Consider the following 18,872-nt stretch of genomic DNA (forward strand, 5'->3'; position numbering starts at 1 on the left):
GGCTTTTGCTTTCAGATATCAGCACCTCTAATAAAAGTTCAGTATGGCACATCACGCTTTCAGTGGCATTTGTGCAGAAGCTGCTGTTTGCACAAGTCTAGGTGGTGGGAACTTGGTAAGAAATTCAATAGCAAGGAGGAGCAAGTTACTAAAAATACTGAAGATCAGCTTTCAGCAGCAGCCACAGGGGGCTCAGCAGTTAAAGATATCTCAGCACTTGGTTGTGTACAGACTCAGGAGGCAAACTTTAGGTTCCTTTCTTTTGTTAGTTGTATTAAACTTGTGATTCACCTGTATGTGCTCAGAGTACACTAAGAAATTCTTGCCCAAGTCATGCAATTTTTATCATCTCTGTAAAAGTTTATCATTTTAGGAAAAAGCCCAAACTTTCTTGTATATACTGTAAGTGAACAAAAATCTCTAATAAGGCCTGGATTGCTGGGATTGCTCAAGTCTGTCCCTGTCTTTGCTTAACAACTTTCTCCAAAAGACTTCAAGTTATTCCACATTTTTTCTGAGCCACGTATGAGCTCCCTCTGATGGCTAAATTGCAAAATTATTTTCCTTAGCTTAGGAAGCATACCTGTATATCAGGGAACCTAGTGAATTCACAATTCATTGATAGATGCACAGTGTTGCTCCAGCCTGCTCCTGTAGGCACACTACCCATGGGAATTGTAGTGGACCAGAGGGGTAAATGGAGCAGTTTGGGACCAAATTCTTGTTTGGCATAACTCATTAATGTTTATTGTAGTATATGGGAGTAAGTTGTCTTGTTGAGGTGATTCTCTGTTCAGTGTAATAACACCAGCAATTAATTTGGCTGTGTGAACATAACACAGAGAAGCATATTCACTTATGCACTTGGAAGATGAATTCAGATTCAAGTTCTTGTACTGGTACAAAGGTAATTGTAAAACCTTGCGTATTCTTATCTGAACATCCATGTTTTTCTTCTCAACAGCATAATAGAGAGGTACATCCTGTCATTACATATCATTATCTTATCAGTGTATAAGACAGTTTACCTTTGCAGTCTATTGGATCTTCCCTGCTGCCATTCACAAAAAGTTTCACAGTAGGAAATGCTTGAATATTAAATTCTTTTCTCAAATCAGGTTGGTGTGTCACATCAATTTTGCCAAACTGGATTCTTGGAGCTTCTTTTTTAAGTTGTCGTGCAGCCTCAGCAAATTCTTCAGAGAAATTCTGAGATGACTGAGATAAAGAAACATCTGGAAAAGGCCAATCAAAAGCAAGTGGGTTACATAAGCCACAGGGTGAAGCTTTCTAGTGGAGGTCGTTGTGTCAAGTAGTAGCTGGAGGAGTTGAATAATGCAGAAATACGACTCAGAAATAAATGAGAGATTATATTTACTTCTTTATATTAATGCTGGATGTTCACCACTCTGCATGTCCTTTGACCAGCTGTGGTGAACAACTACTAACATTTCAGTAGTCTTCTGTTGGGAAGATATGACAAGGAATTAAGAAGTAATTTGACTGACTGTGCTGAGTATGAGTTAAAGGGAGGTCAAAGATAGAGTTAGATATCACTCACATTAACACTCTTTGATAAGATCCTATTTTTGTAAGCACTTCATGAGGCAAACCTTTGTAATGCAGAAATTAGTTTTCCAGATAAGATAGGAGGAGAGAAACAGAGGAACAGAGTCTTTTAGAGACTGGCAATGTATTTCTGCCTGCTGTGCTGTGTGCCAGCCCTTCTCTAGCTCACATGGCAGCTCTGTGTTTGGGGCAAGGACAAGGGCCATCCTAGTCTGGGATCTGGAGCTGTAAGTTATATAAATATGAAAAAAGGACAAGAGAAGGAAACAAGTCACATATCTGTATTTAAAGTTAAGTAAGAGGTGAAGGCCTGAAGCTTTACAGTTTTGCAACTTCAGTTGAAAAAAATAATAATTTTTATTAAAATTTAGATACCCTGTCTTGTTAAAATTGTCCTTGTTAGTAGGACAAAACTTAATGTCTGTTCAGGGGACACTCAGACACTGTGGTGATGAAAAGAAGGTGCTTCTCTAAGTAAATAAGCTTTAAGACAACAGTCCAAAACAATGTTCTAATTGCCTGTAAAATTATTGTTTCATCAAATAAATTTATGATTTGTCAAAGAAATTTCATCCTAACTTTAACTTCCTTTTTCCAATTTATAAAAATGGTCTTATGAACCTTTTCCCCCATAAGATTGTAATATGCTATGTCCTGGGACATTTTGCTATGGGGTTTAAATGTGCTGATAAACAGTGACTGCAGGTGGTAGGGCTAGCCCAGAACACTTACTGGGCTTTCCAGGAGGAAGGGTGTCCGGGTCTGGACAGAGTGCAGCTGGAATAAGGATCAGGAAACCACAGAGAAAATCAGGATCCAGCACCTTCTAGCTAATTTCAAGCCAATGTTTTACACCAGAGGCAATTTCAGTATAGCGATTTTTTCCTAATAACCTAATGTTGCACAGCTCCTTTTACCACAGATGGGAACTTGGAAACTTAAGTGCTTTTTGCACAGTGAAATGAGAAGGGGTAGAAGAAATTGTTGTTGAAGTCCAGACACAGAAGCTGAAGCTTCACAAATATACAGGAAATATTAAGCTTTATGCACGTGAGACATTGAGGTAGATTGTCGAGGGGGGTTTAAGATCCATTTTTCTCTGAAATATTTCAATTCCAAACAGATATTTTAAGAATGATCTCCTATCATTGAATGACTTGACTAGTCAGAGTTGCAGGTAACTAGTAATGCAAGTAGCATGTTTAGATAATGAGAGTTGGTAGAGTTAGCAGCTCTAGGCTGGAGCTGGGAAAAGTGCATGACTCCATCATGTAAAAAGTAATCACTGCAGTCAGAGACCAGGAGAAATTCAAGTACCATTAACCTGAAAACTGCGAGACAGAAGTTCAGTGAGTGAACAGGCTTCTTCATCAGACAGATAAAAACTGTTTCCTTGGCTACCCAGAAACCACGTGGAAACATCCATCGTGCACCTTTCCCCTGCTTTCCTGAGTGATTAAACTCCTCTTCAGCTTTCCATCAATTCCTTTTCATTCCACTCATTCTCTGTTTGCCTCCCAGGTGCTTTATTTTTCAAGTCGCTTGAGTGTTGCAGCAAATCATCACTCCTTTTCTTTGGAGCCTTTTCTTGAGTTTTGTTTCGCTTCCTCTGGTTTAGTTTTTTACTGACACCGATCACGTCAGGCATTGGGATGAGGAAGCAGCTGCTGAGGTTAACGTGGCATCACAGGCTGCAAACTTAAGGAGAGCTGAGCATCAGCAGAGTACAAGAACAGATACAGATGAGAGGCAACAGAGTTGGTGACAAGGTCACCAGGGAAGGCATTCGTGGGTGGTAGGACACCTGTGTAAACCAGGGTGCTGTGCCACAGCTGCCAGAAGGTAGAGGCCCTTCAAAGGCCATCAGCTCAGGAACAGCATTGTATCAGTGGGAGAGTGTCTTCATTATCTGTAGTTTCAGTTGTGTTGTAAATAAAAACAAGGATAAATTAAGGGTTGGAAAATTAAAAGCAGTAAGAGAACCAGAAACCTTGTATTTTGAGAGACTCTTCCTCTTGAGTACATCAATAACCTGAGTAAGCTGCTGGTTCTTTTTCATAGTGCAGTTTACTGAGCTAAAATATATTGAACTGTGGATTGAAATTTTTGCTGATACATGGATGTGTTTAATGACCATAAAGCATTCTTGAACTCAGTATACATGGAAGCACGATGAGTTCCTTTTCCTTTAGCTAATTGCTGATGGCCTCCAATCTTAATCTGCTGTCTGTTTTCATGGTTTAGGGGTTGCTGCAGTCATTGTGATTGTGCCTGTTGTCATGCTGGATACTGATTTCCTACCTGTTAGTTTCTGACATGGTCACAAAATCATTTTAGCAGTCCCATTTGTCATCTTCCCTGTAGGCTGCTTTTTTGTGTTGTGTTACAGATATATAATTTTCTCTGTAGAAGACTCTTGAGATGAAGAATAGATTCATGTTTAACAGATCAGAGTGGAAGGGTGTTAATCTTGCTGCAGTTGCAAACTTTCTTGTATGACCTTGAATTCTCCCATTTTGTTCTACAGTGAGATAAAGCCATGGTCTGTGCTGACCTCTACTTTTTAACTGATGTTTGCAGTTCATTTGAGATCTTTTGCTATGCAAACAACAAGGATTATTTTAAGTTTGGATCCTTATTCAAAGGAGGACACCTACATGAGGAACCCATGGTAGTCAGTAAGTTTGCAGCAGGCAACCAGAACATCATCTAGTGACTCTTTTACCTGTCCACACCTGTGTTTCCACTGCCCTGGGCATTTTTATATGCATAGTTTGCAAACAATTAAAGTGACTCTTTTCAGAAGATTTAGTCCTTAAAGACTGACACAGATTTCTGAGGAAGTCAGAATGAGGCATGAAGTGGAATGAGGCATCCACATTCCACTGTCTTTCACACTGCACTATGTTCCTGTGGGAAGCTTAGTTGTAAGAAATAACTATTCTGTGTGGGTTTGAACTGTTTGCATTCACCTCCTGTGGTGAAGACCACACCTGAATGCTGAAATCATTTCATATCACAGGAGTGAGTATGCTTTGGATATTGGCTTTATAAGCGAGCTGATCATCTCAGCTGTATAATTGGTTTAAGATCAGTCATGCCCCACCCTGCCTTCTAGAAATCTCCCTTTTTATGAACTAGTATATACATACACAACTTCTTTGTGGTTTTTTTAAATAACATCACCTTCAGCCTTTTTGTCTTTAAAAGGAGATATTTATCTTTAAGAGTAACCCTTATCTTGCCTATTAAATGTCATTATCTCAGCATAATGGTCAGTCATAGGTTGCAGGAATCCTATGGGTGACCCGGTGCCTCACTGGATGTACAACTGTTCTGTTAGAAAAGGTAAAACATCACTTTTTCATAAATGAGAGTGGGCTTAGTACACAAAGCAGCTGGACAAGGTCTGCACCATTTGTGTGCTTGTCCTTAGGTTAACCACATGTTTATCCAGGAACTGACAATTTTTCACTGGAAAGGACAGGAGCAGGCATTCTCAGAGATCTGTGGAATCAAGCATTCAGTGGGAGCTGTGCCTTTTCCTGAATTCTTCTGATAGATGGGAGGAAGTGGTGTTAGCATGTGCTCTGAAAGCAGTGCTTCTAGTGTTTGTGTTTATGAGTGTGTAAAGTTTATTCTCCCTCTGATAAGCCTATTTGTTACAGTGCTTGGGATCTTTTTTGTGTTTGTTTGTTTCTGCAGTAAAACCCAACACAGGGACTCCTATTTAGCCAATGTATAATGTAAACAGTGAAATTCTCCCATGGAGGCATCACTGATCTACCTTCTGCTGGTGACAAGTGCCCTGTACTCCCTGTGCCAAAAGGCATTTGTTTGAAATTTGAGTCAGTTTAACGTGGATTAGGAGATGCCACAGCAGAAGAACTACTTTCAACTGAGCACTGAGATTATGTGCTCCTGGCACAGGCAGGGCACATAACTCAGCTGGGCAGGCAGCAGGGCTTGCACATTCCTGTGTGATGCTTGTATGGTTTTCAGACATGTCTTGTTCCACAGCACAGCTGGGATGAGGGCAGAAGAGTGCTGGGTTTCTGGATCAATACTTTGTGTTCACGCTGGGTACATGCCCTGTGCACTTTGCCCAGCTCCAGAGGGTACCCGTGCACTGCTTGGCACAGAGTCAGAGTGTATTTATAGTAAATCTTGCCTGAAGGAAGGCAGACCTGGGACGCTGTGAGGGTAGAACTGACGGGCTTTAGGAGGATTTGGGGGTCACTGGGCAGAAGACATCAAAACAGGCCTCACCTGATAAATACTGTGGGACTGGTAAGTAAATAATCTTATGCCACAGGGAAAGCATTGGGGTTTTCTCAAAATCGACAGGTCTAAGAAAGAGTGTTGAACCAAAGTTTGGAGCTCAAACTTTTCCCTGTGTTGGAACAGCACTAGAGAAAATCCCACCTTCTGGGAAGCCTGGGATTCCTTCCCATTCTCTGACTGTCTCTGTGATTGAGAATGAGTCAAGAAAAGAAAGATCTCAGGTCTTGCATTCATTCTGGATTTCTGAAGCTAGTTCCTGACAGCCCCACAGATTTCCTGTGTGATCTGGGCAATATTACCTTTTCTCACATTATCTAAGTTTCCTGAATAGTTCACACAGATTGTTTATTCAGATAGCCTGGTTTAGGGAGTAGGACATAAAATATTAGGGCTTTATGGCTTCTCTGTGCAGGTGCACATGCGTGTCTCATCTTTAGTCTCTTTGTGTTGTGGCAATGAAATGATTACAGCAAATGAATCATCTTGTTCAGTGCTGTAGAGTCAGGTTTCCAACATCCTGGGGCATTGCCTCACTGCAGGATAGTTTTTCACTCTCCAGAGGCTGTTTACTGGCATGTCTCCAAAGGGAGCCAGAGAGGATGAGGCCAGTGATTTCCAGGTAATGTATCTGGGCTGTGGAGCTCATCGCTCTCGTGACTGATTTCATAATTCTTTACAGGGATTGCAGATGCCTTTATGTTTTGTGGGGGAAAGGCAATTCATGAGTTTTCGATAAGCCCTTCAGATATCTTGGCCTTTAGTCCAAACCAGAAAGGCATGAGGATCACTGGAGCAAGGTGTGGTTGTGGAGCAGCGTTTCACCTCTGATGTTTTTTGGAAGATGCAGTGGGGAATGGAATGGGGAATGTGTTTGTCCTTCCCTTCTGAAGAAGCCAGTCCTGAGAGTGATGGGATATTGGAGAGGTCCAAGACCTCTGAAGTAGGGAGAAGAAAGCCTGATTTGGATCTCCCCATCCTTTGAGTGCCCAAGTCCTGGGCTACTGTATTCAGAACAATTCTTTCTTCAACTTCTGTCCCTCTATGAGTCTCTTCACATGTCTGCTTTCCATTCGTATTAGGTTGCAATCCTGAAGTGTGTTGCAATATCTCCTTGTTGATAATCTGTGCCAGTACTAAGAAGGTTTGGCTACAAACTCTTCTCTGACCTGGACATTTAGATTCTGTACATAAAATCAGCTCTTACCAAGCTAAGATTAGAGAATTACTAAGGTTTTTCTGATAAATTATTTTTTCACCAAAATGATGGATCTTCAGAGAGATAAAACAGTTCACAACTGTAGCATGAATTTGGCAAATAGCTTTAGAACATCCATAATTATTAAGAGTGTTTAAAAGTTTTAAACATTATGTTTTAAGTAATTTTCTAATGTGATTATTCTGAAAGCTTAAAAATATTTAAAGTTTTATAACACTGTTTTAGGATTAGTGAATGTTTGGTATGATCCAAATATATGTTTAGTTTCAGTGTATTTTAGGTTTTGTTTTTGGAAAAATACAAGTGTTTTCATTTCAGACTGACCTAGACTACATCCAGAATACACCTTTTGGCTTTTGCTTTTGTGATGTACCTGATGGCCAGACCCTATAACAAAGTTAGTTACTCAAAAGCCCCCACTACTTTTCTCCCTGTGAGGAATGAACATGAACCTAATAGAAGGATCACAAACCTACTTCCACCTGATCAAGTGCTAATTTCAGGGAAATAGGCCATATTACAAACACCAAAATGTTGTAAAAGGATGTTCCTTGAAGCCCAAGCACTACCAGAGGAGTTGCCATCCAAAAAAACCTCATTCAAAGTGCTGATGAAAATGTAAGAGGGAGAAAAACGTTGCTGATTATTTTTTGTTTGGTTTTATTTTTTTTCCTAATGTTTCACCATGTGCTGTGAGACACATACTTGCAAAATTAGGCAGTGGAAGTGAAGAATGCAAACTCAGCACTGTCTTATGTAGCAGACTGGTATTTAACCACCCCAAAAGGAATAAATTACTGCAGTTATGATCAGAAATAGATACATGGAGAGAAACAAAACAAACAAGGACTTCTGGGGGACAAAGCAATGGTAAAACAAGAGTACTTGAGTGCCCCAGCATCAGTCATGCTCTGCAGAGCCACCAGGGTAAGAGACAGTGCAAATTGATACTCACAGAACTTCACCAGGAGGTACTTGGTTTCCTTCAATGCTCTGTCAAAGTTGCTCTTTTTCAGCAAAAGGACATTGTTCTCCTTTTTTATTTTGGGGAGCTTGTCTTTCTTTAGCTTTGCTTCATTTGGGCTTATGGTGTCTGCTGCCAGGAAGCCTGTAAGAAATAGCAATAGAAGAGGGAAAAGCAGATGTGTCTTCATCATGCCCTGCCTTTATCCAGATACTGAGAAAGAAAGAAACAAAGGAGCACTAAGCAGCAGGTTTTGCTGCTCATGTGGCTGTGGCTGTATCAGCCAAACCAAGAGGTTGATAAGGTTGATAGAGGAGTCTACCACCAGTGGAGCCAACTGCCCCTTTCCACAACAAGGTTAAGACAGTTACCTACTTCTCGATCTTGAGCAATGTTTGGGGGGAAAAAGTATCTGTGGGAAAGTTGGGTTTAGTGTTTCTGTAACAAAACCCTGGGGAGAGGGTGAGAGAGAGAGCACAGGAGGAAATGCTTGCAGCCAGTGCACTTCTGTAATTAGACACCCTGGTGTTGTCAGTGTTACCTGGTGCAGGGCTGCAGACAAAACAGCAGGTGAGGTACCTGGGACAGTATTTGAGGGTTGTCTCTTGCACTTATGGAGCTACTTATTGTGGATCTGACTGAGAGTGTGCTGAAGTCAGGGAAAAACTCTCATTGTTTTGTATATGTAATTTTAATATCTGCATCTCTTCGGTGTCTTGTCTCTGAGGCTCCTTTCTCTACTTAAGTGCCAAGTTGTAGCTCAAGTAAGATAGTACTTTGTGGGTTAAACCATTGGTTTTCAGTGGTGGCACAATTTCATGCAGCTATAATATATGTGCAATAAACCAAAGGGACTAAATGTACTATTTCATCTTTGGATAGCTATCAACCATGCCTGTGAACTATGAGGCCTTTCTAGCTTGTCTTCTCAGAACACTTTAAAAAATATCTTACAAAAATATTGAGAAGGTACGAGTTACTAAGAAATTATTATTTCTGTAAATATCTGTAATTGTAGCAGAAACATTTTTGACCCTTAAACTGTGCTGAAATTTGTGAACTGTGCCCCCAGAGCTGCAGCCTCTCTATAGGGGATCAGGCATCCTAGTGGTTGTTTCAGCTGAACAAAGGATGGAGCTGACCTGGGGACAGGTGGGTCTGGATTAGTAGAACCAAACTGAGAGTTAAAGGAATTCCTCCAATAATGACTCTTCCTTCTCAAGGAGCAGTAAGTGCTGCTCTGCTCCTCATGCCCTTAGCAGACGTTTTATCCAGGAGGGTACTACTAAAAGGAAGGAGTGTTCATGGTAGCCTCCATTTTCCGGAGGGTGAAGGATCTTGTGTGACACATTGCTTTAGTTCAGGTTGGTTTTGCGCCTGGTGTGAGTGGGACTGGGTTTCAAGAGAACTCTTTCCTAAGTCTCAAAGGGTTTGGGTTGTAATGCACTTTAAGATGTGCTCTATTTGTACTTGTACAGGGTGCCTAATGAAATCAGAGGGAACTGTGTATTCAGGCTGCTTGCAAGATAAGATCACACATAAATACAGATTCAGCGATCGGGTACTAAAGGAGAGGAAAAAAAAAAGGCAGAAAGATAAGAGTCTCCCATTTGACTTTGTGGTCTCTTTCTCTTCATAACAGGCTCTTTTCCGTAGATGTCTTTCAAGTAACATCTTAGTAAGGTTAAAAACCATCTTTTAGAATTACAGGTTAAACTGACAAGGTCTGTTTGATCTGAACAGGCAGTGTTGCAAGCTCAGAACGCAGCCTAAGGCTCCCAGAGCACAGGTAGGATGATAGAACCATTTGAATACAGAGCTGGTTTTCCCCTATCTGCCACTGAAATAATAGCAGTCAACTTAAATCCCTCCTGAAAGCCTCCTACCAGGAAATAGGCACCATTTTGGAAGGGCTTCTAAGCTTTGTGTCCTGGAAGGAAACGGCAGTGAAAGGAGGGTCATACAACAGTCCATCCTGCCAGGACAGTTTGCAGTGAGGAAAGAAGTGGGATTTTGCAGAGCTGAACAGAAAATTGAAACTGGTGGAGTACAATGTTTTCTTTTAGACATACACCTGTATATTGTACAGGAAACACTAGGAGAAACTGGAAGTGTTGGCATTTTCTTTGCGAGTTTGTTTTATGACCAGTATCTTTTCCCAAGTTGCACACTTCAGCTGAACTGCAGAGCAAATGGAACTCTTTGGCATTTCACCTGTGCTCACCCACTGTTTATTTTGTGTTTATTCCATGTCCCCAAAGAAAATAGAACTCACAAGGAAATATTTCAGGGATTCATTGGTTTTATTGGTGCATAAATTCAGCATGACTCGCCATCTAGTGCATATTTAAGGCATAGCATAATTACAGAGACCCTTTTAAGTCAAGGTGATGCTGTCCTCAAAGCACTTAATAACTAGTGGCATTTCATTTCTGTAAGCAGGCAGAGTAAAATATAAAATTTACAGGAATTAAGACAGATATTTAGAAAAGGACTTTTCTAAGTTAAGTGAAATTTAGAGATGAGATATGAGAACCATTCATCAGCTGACAAAGTGGAGAAGAAAGATTCTAATGAAAAAGCAGTGCACAATCTCTTTGACAGATAAGGAGGAGCATAAAATACTAGGGGGAAACGAGGATGTGCACAAGCAACCTATTTATTCAAGCTGGTTTGCATTAATTTATCCAACATCATAAATGAGACAGCATCCAATACCTGGCTAGTTTTAAATGTATTTTCTTTCATTTCAGGTGACTGATTCCTTAGCTGTAGTCCTGACTTTTTCCCCCACTGTCTGATAAAACATCATCTATCATGAGAACATTTGTTAAATCATGGATTCCTCAGTGTCTGCAGATTCTCAGGTCACCTTGCAAATCCTTCCATGGATACAACAGGCTTCTGACGTCTCAGATTATTTCCCATTACGATTCTATAAACCAGTGTAAAAAGGAACTGCCAGAATACTTCAACTTTGCAAGTGATGTCTTAGATGAGTGGTCACAACTGGAAAAGGTAGTATTTTTCTTTTGCTTTATAGACATTGTGTTGTAGTTTGACCCCAGCCAGCAACCAAGAACCACAGAGCTACTGGATCACATGAACACACACAGGCACAGCCCCCAGGGGGATGGGGAGGAGAATCAGGAAGAAAGAGGTAAAACCCATGGGTTGAGGTAAGAACAGTTTAGTAATTGAAATAAAATAACATATAATAATAATAACCATCATCATCATAGCAGTAGTAGTTGGAGACAATAGAAAGAAAGAGAGAGAAATAAAACCCCAGAAAGACATGTTATGCACAACACAATTGCTCAGCACTCCCTGTCCAATGCCCAGACAGTCCCCAAGTAGTGAGTGGTACCTCCTGATCAACTTTCCCCCAGGTTATACTGAGCAGGACATTCCATGCTGTGCAGTACCCCTCTGGGCAGGCTGGGTCAGCTGTTCTGGCCGTGCTCCCTCCCAGCTCCTTGTGCATCTCCTTGTCAGCAGACTGTGGGAAACTGAAAAGTTCTTGACTTAGTTGTTGCTAAGCAGTGCTTACTCTATCCCAGCCAAAACCAGAACACATTGGAACAATGTGCAGATGATACAAATCAGTTTTCCTGATGGATACTGGATAGATCAGCTGCAGAGTGGAATGCACCATTTTGTTTTGCTTGTCAGAAATATAGGTATCACTCTGAGACTAGTCACCAGGGAGGATGTGCCTAGTCTGGAGTTATTTTGTTTTGAAATGAAACCTTTTAAGGCCTTTCTTCTTACTTGAATATCTTCTGTTGTGTTCTAGGATGGAAGAAAACCAGCAAATCCAGCTTTTTGGTGGGTAAATGAGGAAGGAGAGGAGGTGAAGTGGAGCTTTGAAGAGCTGGGATTTCTCTCTAGGAAGGCAGCCAATGTACTTTCTGAGGCATGTGGTTTGCAGAGAGGAGACAGAGTTATAGCAGTTCTGCCTCGTGTCCCAGAGTGGTGGCTCCTCAATGTAGCCTGTATGAGAACAGGTGAGTGACCTCACTGACCTGTTGGATGCAGAAAGGACATAAATAGAAGATACAGTCAATATGCAAAATTAATGTGGAGAAAACATAAGCAGGAATATTCTGCTGTGACCTGAACAACTCAACTTTTGCATGGAAGGAGAATTGGCTGCACCCACACAGGAACCAAAGGGACAGATATGGTCCAGTTAAACTGCATCTGCAGTGGAAGTCAGTGAAGGTTGAATGGTTACAATCTAAGGCCAGACTTGACCAGATACATTATCCAGGTGGACAGTGTTAATGCATTAATTTATATGATTAGAGAGATTAATAATTCAGTGTAATCTTTTTTTTCTCTGCTGTTGCAGTTTTGCAAATGCTTAGGAAGGATTTGACCCATTGCATTTTGAAACTGCTAATCATCTATGATGAAACAATTCAGCACCAACAGGGACAAGATCAAGTGTTTTGGATAAATGCTGAGTTTTCTCAATTGCTCATTGCTTTTTTCCAGGAGTTGTCCTTATTCCAGGAACATCCCAACTGACAGCCAAAGACATCTCATACCGACTCCAGGCTTCAAAGGCCAAGTGCATCATTACCAGTGACACACTGGCACCTGCAGTGGAATCTGTTGTGCCTGACAGCCAGTTTTTGAAAAGTAAAATAATTGTAGGCAAAGGGAGCAGGGATGGGTGGCTGAACCTCAAAGAACTCGTTGCGTGAGTATCCAGTTGTTTGACCTTCATGCCTGAGAGGGGAAGGAGGCTGTACCAGTCAGGTGGCATTGCTGAGTTTTGGGGTTCATTTCCATAACACAAATAAGTTACATTTTTGCCTCCTTCTGTCAGCTCACTTCAGGGTGATTACGCTGCATTAGGTACAGATTCATCCAACAGTTTTTGGGACCTAAATTCAGGTCTTTCAGCATGCCCTCACTCAGCACCCTGCCAGCTTTTAGAAGCTCTCTGCTTCTGCTGTGATCACAAGACAAGCACACACTGTACTAATCAGTTGTTTTTTGCTTGCCTTCCTAGAACCTGTTCTAATGCCTCTTGATTCAATCCTAAAATACCCACTGCCAGCTCTTGGTGCTCAATTATTTCTTCCCTATACTGTCTTGGTAGTCCAGAGAATATGAATTGTTCATCAATCTCTTGAACATAAATGGCATACTGTTAGTAATAAGACCACCTTACTTGGCATGACAACCTCCATATGGCTGCTGTTGATTTCAGGCTGGGAGTCCGTATGTCTTGAGGCAGAACCTGATTTTGCATCTGCCTGGTGTTCCATAGCAAGTACCTTGTGTGCCCTTGCAAAACAGCTGCAGATAAAGTCACCAGAATATACTGCAGGTGCTCACGTCTTAAATGTTATGGTATATAGAGAATACTTGTTATGAGCAAAATGTGTTCTCTGATTCCTACCTGTGGTATCTATTGCAACTATTTATTTAGTGGGATCATACAGTTTGGGGCTATTTTCCTGTTTAACTCCTAAACCTTAGAAATACAGATTCCTTGGTGGAAAAATGCATATAGTTACTATAATATACTATTTCTTCTGAAGGATGGCATCTGCTGACCATAAATGTGTCCAGACAAGAAGTCAAGATCCAATGCTGATCTATTTTACAAGTGGAACTACAGGCTTTCCAAAAATGGTGGTGCAGTCCCACAGCAGTTATGGCATCGGATTTGCAACCAGTGGCAGGTATTACCTTGGAGTTGCTCCCAGTGTCCTCATTAAGTGACATGATCCCCATTATATTGAAAATGTGACTGTAAAACTCCAGTAAATGTAGGCCTTCAGTGACTGTAGGATCTTGCCTCTTCCTCATCTTTTCCCCTCTCATGGTAAAACCCTCATTAATAAAATCTTCTGGAAGACTCAGTTGAGGTCATTGTGTGCAGTGTTCTGTCTCTCAGACTGCAGAGGAGCAATAAGGAGTGTCCCTATGGCAAAACCAGAGAAAGTCAAGTTCTCTGGTACTGGGTCAACCTTCCTTCAGAAACCAAAGCAACCTTGGCTATAGCATTATACCTTAAAAGTTACAGTTCAGGTTGAATCTGTGGCTTGGTGCTGTTTTGCTTTCACTGAATGTCTTTTAATTATGCTTCTTAAAGAGTGAGAATTTTCATGAAAATCAAAGGATGCCTTTCCCAAGGCATTCTGAGGTAGAAGTTGGTGATAGAGAGTCCATAGAAATAATTTATATTTTGATCTAGATCCAGATTCTGCAACTCAAGCCAAGGGTGTTTTGCACTGCTCAGGAGAAAAGCAAATGCTGGAAATGTTAAACAAAAGGGAATGAAGGGAAAAAAGAAAATGTTTGAGACCTTTCTACTCTTACAAACTTTTTACAGAGCCCTGCTTGCTGACACCATGTCTTCTAGTGGAAGCCTCCTGCCTTTTTCTTGAATGCAGTGTCCTGTGCCTGAGTTTCTCACACTCTATGTAGCAATTTTTTCATCTCTGCTTTATCACCAGGCATTGGATGAACTTGACTCCTTCAGATATAATGTGGAATACCTCTGATACTGGATGGGTAAAAGCAGCTTGGGGCAGTGTTTTTGCACCATGGATCTGTGGATCTTGTGTCTTTGTACACCACATGCCACAGTTTAAGCCAGCAGTTATTGCAGAGGTAAGCATAACATTTTATACTGGGAGGTTTATTTCCCTTTCACAAAACTGAAGCAAACAAGCTGGGCTCCAGTGCATGGGTACCATTGCTCTGTAGCAGCAGGGATAGTACTCCCCACATTCCAAGCAATCTTCCCTGCCTTTGGTGCCCAATAAGCTAGAGGAACAAGTGTTTTCACTCCTGGTTAAGCCATGTGACATGGCTTCAGTGTGGAGGAGAACTGGTGAAAGATGCAGGATATAAAAATCATGGGATCACTGCTACCTTGTCCCATATGGAGCCTAAAGCTCACTTCAGATATCGGCTTCCAGCTGCTTTGGGACCCATGTGAGGGCCAGAATATGGCATAGACCAAAATTAGGGCACTGTTATCCTGAATTTTCAATTACTTCCCAGAGTGCCTATTCCTCCCCTCAGGCACTTTGCAAAACCAGTCAGCTGACCAATTCTCCTCAACATTGGCCTCTTGGGTTGTTTGCCTGCACCTTTACAAGGTCTGACCCACCATTACCTTTTCTTTCTACAAAATAACTTTCTCTTTTTCTAGACTCTCTCAAGATACCCCATCACTACCTTCTGCACTGCTCCCACTGCCTACCGCATGCTGGTCCAACATGATCTGAGCAGGTACTGCAGGGGTAGGGGGGAGGCTGGGATATAATGCTGGGACAGCTCTGGCTGCTTAGTTCCTCCAGTTCCTTATTTCTAATTTATTTTTTTTTTTCAGTTAAAGGAAATCTAATTAGCAAGAGTGCTCTCAGGAAAGAGAGCTGTGTTCTGAAACATGAGAATAACTAGTCACACCATAGGTCACTCAGCCTTTGAAAAGACAGCATAGAGAAAATAAGTGAGATTATTTTAAGTTGTCACTTCCTCTGAACTTATTGTTCATAATTCAAGTTTATGTCAAGTTTCAGGCAGCATTGGATCAGGGAATTACTGAAGTACAGTGAAGTTGTTCTCGTATGCCTGAGAAAGAAATGAGCACTAAGAGGAGTTTCACGTGCTGAGAGTTATTTGGCAGCTGTTTGCACCAGTTTGTTACACTGTAAAATACTCAGCTTGTGAGAAGTAGTTTGTAAGGAGTTTTCACATCCTCAGTAAGGTACTTACTCTTCTCACAAAGGTCTTTCATCCTGACAAAAATCAACTCAGGTTTAGCAGAGAGCTCAGGCTTACTTTTGCTCTGTAAAATTCTCAGTGTTTTATTTGATCTTGGATGTTGGTACATAACGCAGCTTCCTGCAAATATCTGATGCACTTGTTTAGATTTCTCCTTTCATGTCAGCCCTTCCAAAAAAAACATATTTGCTCACTCATGTGCCAGCAGAAAAACCTACTTGTAGTGACACAGAGCTGAACCATTTTATCTTCAGTGGTAACACAAGCAATCTAGGAGTCCAGTCGAGGTCTGTGTAACAGGATGATTATTGTCATTTCCAAGGAACTTGTGAAATTCTAGATGTACTTACTTGGAAAGCCAAGGGAGGCTGTTCAGTTAAGGCCACACACTGCTCTTCTTAGGAGCTAAGAAAATTATTTCATTTGCTATTCCTCTCAAGCTACAAGTTCACAAGTCTGAAGCACTGTCTATCTGGAGGGGAAGCGCTCAATCCTGAAGTGATGGCGAAGTGGAAAATCCAGACAGGGCTGGATATCCATGAAGGTTATGGCCAGACCGAAACAGTACGTTTGCAATAAATGAAATTACTGTAGTAGATCCCTTCACCATCTTTACTTCATCCCAGCTCACATCCCAGACTGATGTTCTTGAGAATCACAGTACTTTGGTCATTGTCACAACAAAGTCACAAAGACGTGTCCTGCCTAATGCAAACAATAATAAAATTTACAAGATGTTGCAAAAAATTTAATAAATAATAAAAATCTATTATGCAGGTGACAATCTGTGCCAACATGAAAGGAACGAAAATTAAACCTGGCTCTTTGGGAAAAGCTGTTCCCCCTTATGATGTGCAGGTACGTCGATATGTTGCAGTTGGGGGTAGATGAGGAAGGAACGCTGTCTGTGTCCCTTCTCTGTCCTGCACTGTGCTGGAACAGAGATTCATTCCTCTGAGCTAACCAAAGGAATAATGATGTGTCCTTTCTGCAGATCATAGATGACCATGGGGCTGTTTTGCCTGCAGGAGAAGAGGGCAGCATTGCTGTCCGAATCCAGCCGACACGGCCCTTCTGTCTGTTCTCTGAGTACCTGGTGAGCCTGAGCTGCTGTGTCTGTGCCTGCTGAGAAACTCAGGGGAGACCCAGAGCAAAGTTCTGTTCATTTATGCCAGGAGCAGGATTTCATCCAGGAACTTCAGAAGGTCTCACTAGGTTACTTGAGGACTTTGAGCCTGATTGGTTGTGTGGTGGTGCTGAGGTGCAGTATATTCTTAAGAAAAGAGTAGAATCAGGCAAATGTATTGTCCACTGCGTTTGAAGTATCATATTGAATAAGCTTTGGAGGACCTTTCTTTGTGTTTAATCCTCTTGTGAATCCAAATAATACTTGGATATTTGTAGCATCCTCAAGCAACTACTTGTCTAACGTAATTACTCACTGTGTGATAAAAGATTTCTTTAGGTTCAGTATCGTTACTTCAGGTTTTAACTATGTCTGTTGTCAACATGTTTTTCCTGTGTAACCTACAAGTCAATGTAGAGAATGAAATTTTTTTCTGAAGGTCACCTCATTTGAGTTTTGGTCTTGACAGTTAAAGGTAAAAAGTTTCCATAGACAGGAGATCATTGTGGCAACCCCCTGCAATGAAAAATCATTTCCCTGAAGACAGGGGCCACACATTTTAGTCATCTGCTGTGATGGATGGGAATTTAGCTATAGCACAGCCTTTTCTCTCTAACGTTCTAATCTTACATACACAAGTGCTCTTTCCCCCCCCTCACATATTTCTAACACCAAACTGCTATTTGACATGGCTCTGTTTCTTTCAGTTGAAGACACACAATAATATTGAACAAACTCATTCTGAGAACAGTTTTCTGGTTCGTTTTTAGCACCACTGCAAAGTCAATGTGTTATGTTTCACTAACAATCAGATACATTTTTTGACTGTTGTCAGGATAATCCAGAGAAAACTGCTGCCTCTGTGCGTGGAAATTTTTATGTCACTGGGGACAGGGCGATTATGGATGAAGAGGGATATGTCTGGTTTGTTGGGAGAGATGACGATATCATTAATTCTGCTGGGTAAGTCAGTTGCTTTTAGATTTGATCATTTGCCTGTTAAAATGCAATTTGAAAAGACCAGTGGACTGGCCCATCTTGCTGCAGCTGACACATCTTCCCTCTCTCCCAGGTATCGTATCGGCCCCTTTGAAGTGGAAAATGCATTAATCCAACACCCAGCAGTGGCAGAGTCAGCTGTTGTCAGCAGTCCTGATCCAGATCGAGGGGAGGTAAAAAGAAATAATAATAAAAAACAAAGATGTGGAAAGAAATGCCCTTTATTGTAAGCATCAAGTTGCCTATATGTCCTAGGCTTCCTTGGAATTCAGTATATTGCAGATTTTTCAAGTGAACTGGGCTAAACCCCATTTTTTAAATCCATATCTGTGCCAGTCATGAATTTCAGAATTATTTCCTTGTTTGCAGGGTTTGGGGTGGGAAAAAAGACTTGACTTTTCAGACTTATTGTGGCATCTTTTTGCCTAAGTAATGGAATTTGTATTATTCCTCTTTTTGTCACTAAGCACATGGTAGCCATGATATCTGGAGTGTTTAATTTTTGTTTTATATTTTTCACCTTTGAGCTATATTTTTTCTTTGAGCAACTGGGATGAGATCTTCAGCTTTAACAGGATATAAAATTAAGGGGGAAAAAAGTGGAAAAAAATTCTCTGCTGCAGAACACAGCCTTCATAACACACCATTCTTTCACAAAGAGACAATGAAAGGGAAATTAAAGAAAAAGATCAATTTTTTTTATGAATTTAGATACTCACTTTTCACAAGACATGTATCTCTTTATTCCCACCTCTGAAAGTTAATGGAATCCCTTAATTTTTCTGACACAGGTAGTCAAAGCCTTCATTGTTTTAACTCCTGCTTTTGCATCACATGATCCAGAAAAATTAACTCAGGAGCTTCAACAGCATGTCAAGAAAGTGACTGCACCTTACAAGTATCCAAGGAAGGTAAGTATAGCCCCAAAAGACAGGTTTGCTAATTGTACCAGA

At 41.1% G+C, this 18,872-nt stretch overlaps 3 protein-coding genes across 7 annotated transcripts in view; 2 read left to right on the plus strand and 1 right to left on the minus strand.

The window, feature by feature from the left end:
* The window catches only part of PDILT (protein disulfide isomerase like, testis expressed), a 23,406-nt gene extending 15,066 nt beyond the window's left edge, over positions 1-8,340 (minus strand). For all 3 annotated transcript variants that reach the window (XM_064672971.1, XM_064672969.1, XM_064672968.1), the window contains exons 1-2: positions 8,025-8,340; positions 1,029-1,235 (exon numbers count right to left, since the gene is read on the minus strand). In XM_064672971.1, the coding sequence (XP_064529041.1) occupies positions 1,029-1,235; positions 8,025-8,226 (409 nt within the window). In that variant the 5' untranslated portion in view covers positions 8,227-8,340. The remainder of the gene's footprint in view (positions 1-1,028; positions 1,236-8,024) is intronic.
* LOC135423092 (acyl-coenzyme A synthetase ACSM3, mitochondrial-like) overlaps positions 5,730-18,872 on the plus strand; it is a 24,640-nt gene continuing 11,497 nt past the window's right edge. Inside the window, exon 1 of the mRNA XM_064672958.1 lies at positions 5,730-5,859. The gene's annotated coding sequence lies outside the window, so the exon portion shown is untranslated. The remainder of the gene's footprint in view (positions 5,860-18,872) is intronic.
* The window catches only part of LOC135423093 (acyl-coenzyme A synthetase ACSM3, mitochondrial-like), a 14,159-nt gene continuing 1,031 nt past the window's right edge, over positions 5,745-18,872 (plus strand). The window contains exons 1-13 of one of the 3 annotated variants that reach the window (XM_064672965.1): positions 5,745-5,859; positions 10,787-11,051; positions 11,833-12,043; positions 12,537-12,744; positions 13,595-13,738; positions 14,516-14,672; positions 15,220-15,299; positions 16,235-16,358; positions 16,572-16,652; positions 16,789-16,890; positions 17,756-17,883; positions 17,993-18,092; positions 18,711-18,830. In XM_064672965.1, the coding sequence (XP_064529035.1) occupies positions 10,851-11,051; positions 11,833-12,043; positions 12,537-12,744; positions 13,595-13,738; positions 14,516-14,672; positions 15,220-15,299; positions 16,235-16,358; positions 16,572-16,652; positions 16,789-16,890; positions 17,756-17,883; positions 17,993-18,092; positions 18,711-18,830 (1,656 nt within the window). In that variant the 5' untranslated portion in view covers positions 5,745-5,859; positions 10,787-10,850. Of the gene's footprint in view, positions 5,860-10,786; positions 11,194-11,832; positions 12,044-12,536; positions 12,745-13,594; positions 13,739-14,515; positions 14,673-15,219; positions 15,300-16,234; positions 16,359-16,571; positions 16,653-16,788; positions 16,891-17,755; positions 17,884-17,992; positions 18,093-18,710; positions 18,831-18,872 lie in introns of those variants that run through there. The other 2 variants (XM_064672966.1, XR_010434704.1) reach the window with 2 other exon arrangements.

The sequence above is a fragment of the Pseudopipra pipra genome, chromosome 16 (assembly GCF_036250125.1).
Source record: "Pseudopipra pipra isolate bDixPip1 chromosome 16, bDixPip1.hap1, whole genome shotgun sequence".
Taxonomy (NCBI): domain Eukaryota; kingdom Metazoa; phylum Chordata; class Aves; order Passeriformes; family Pipridae; genus Pseudopipra; species Pseudopipra pipra.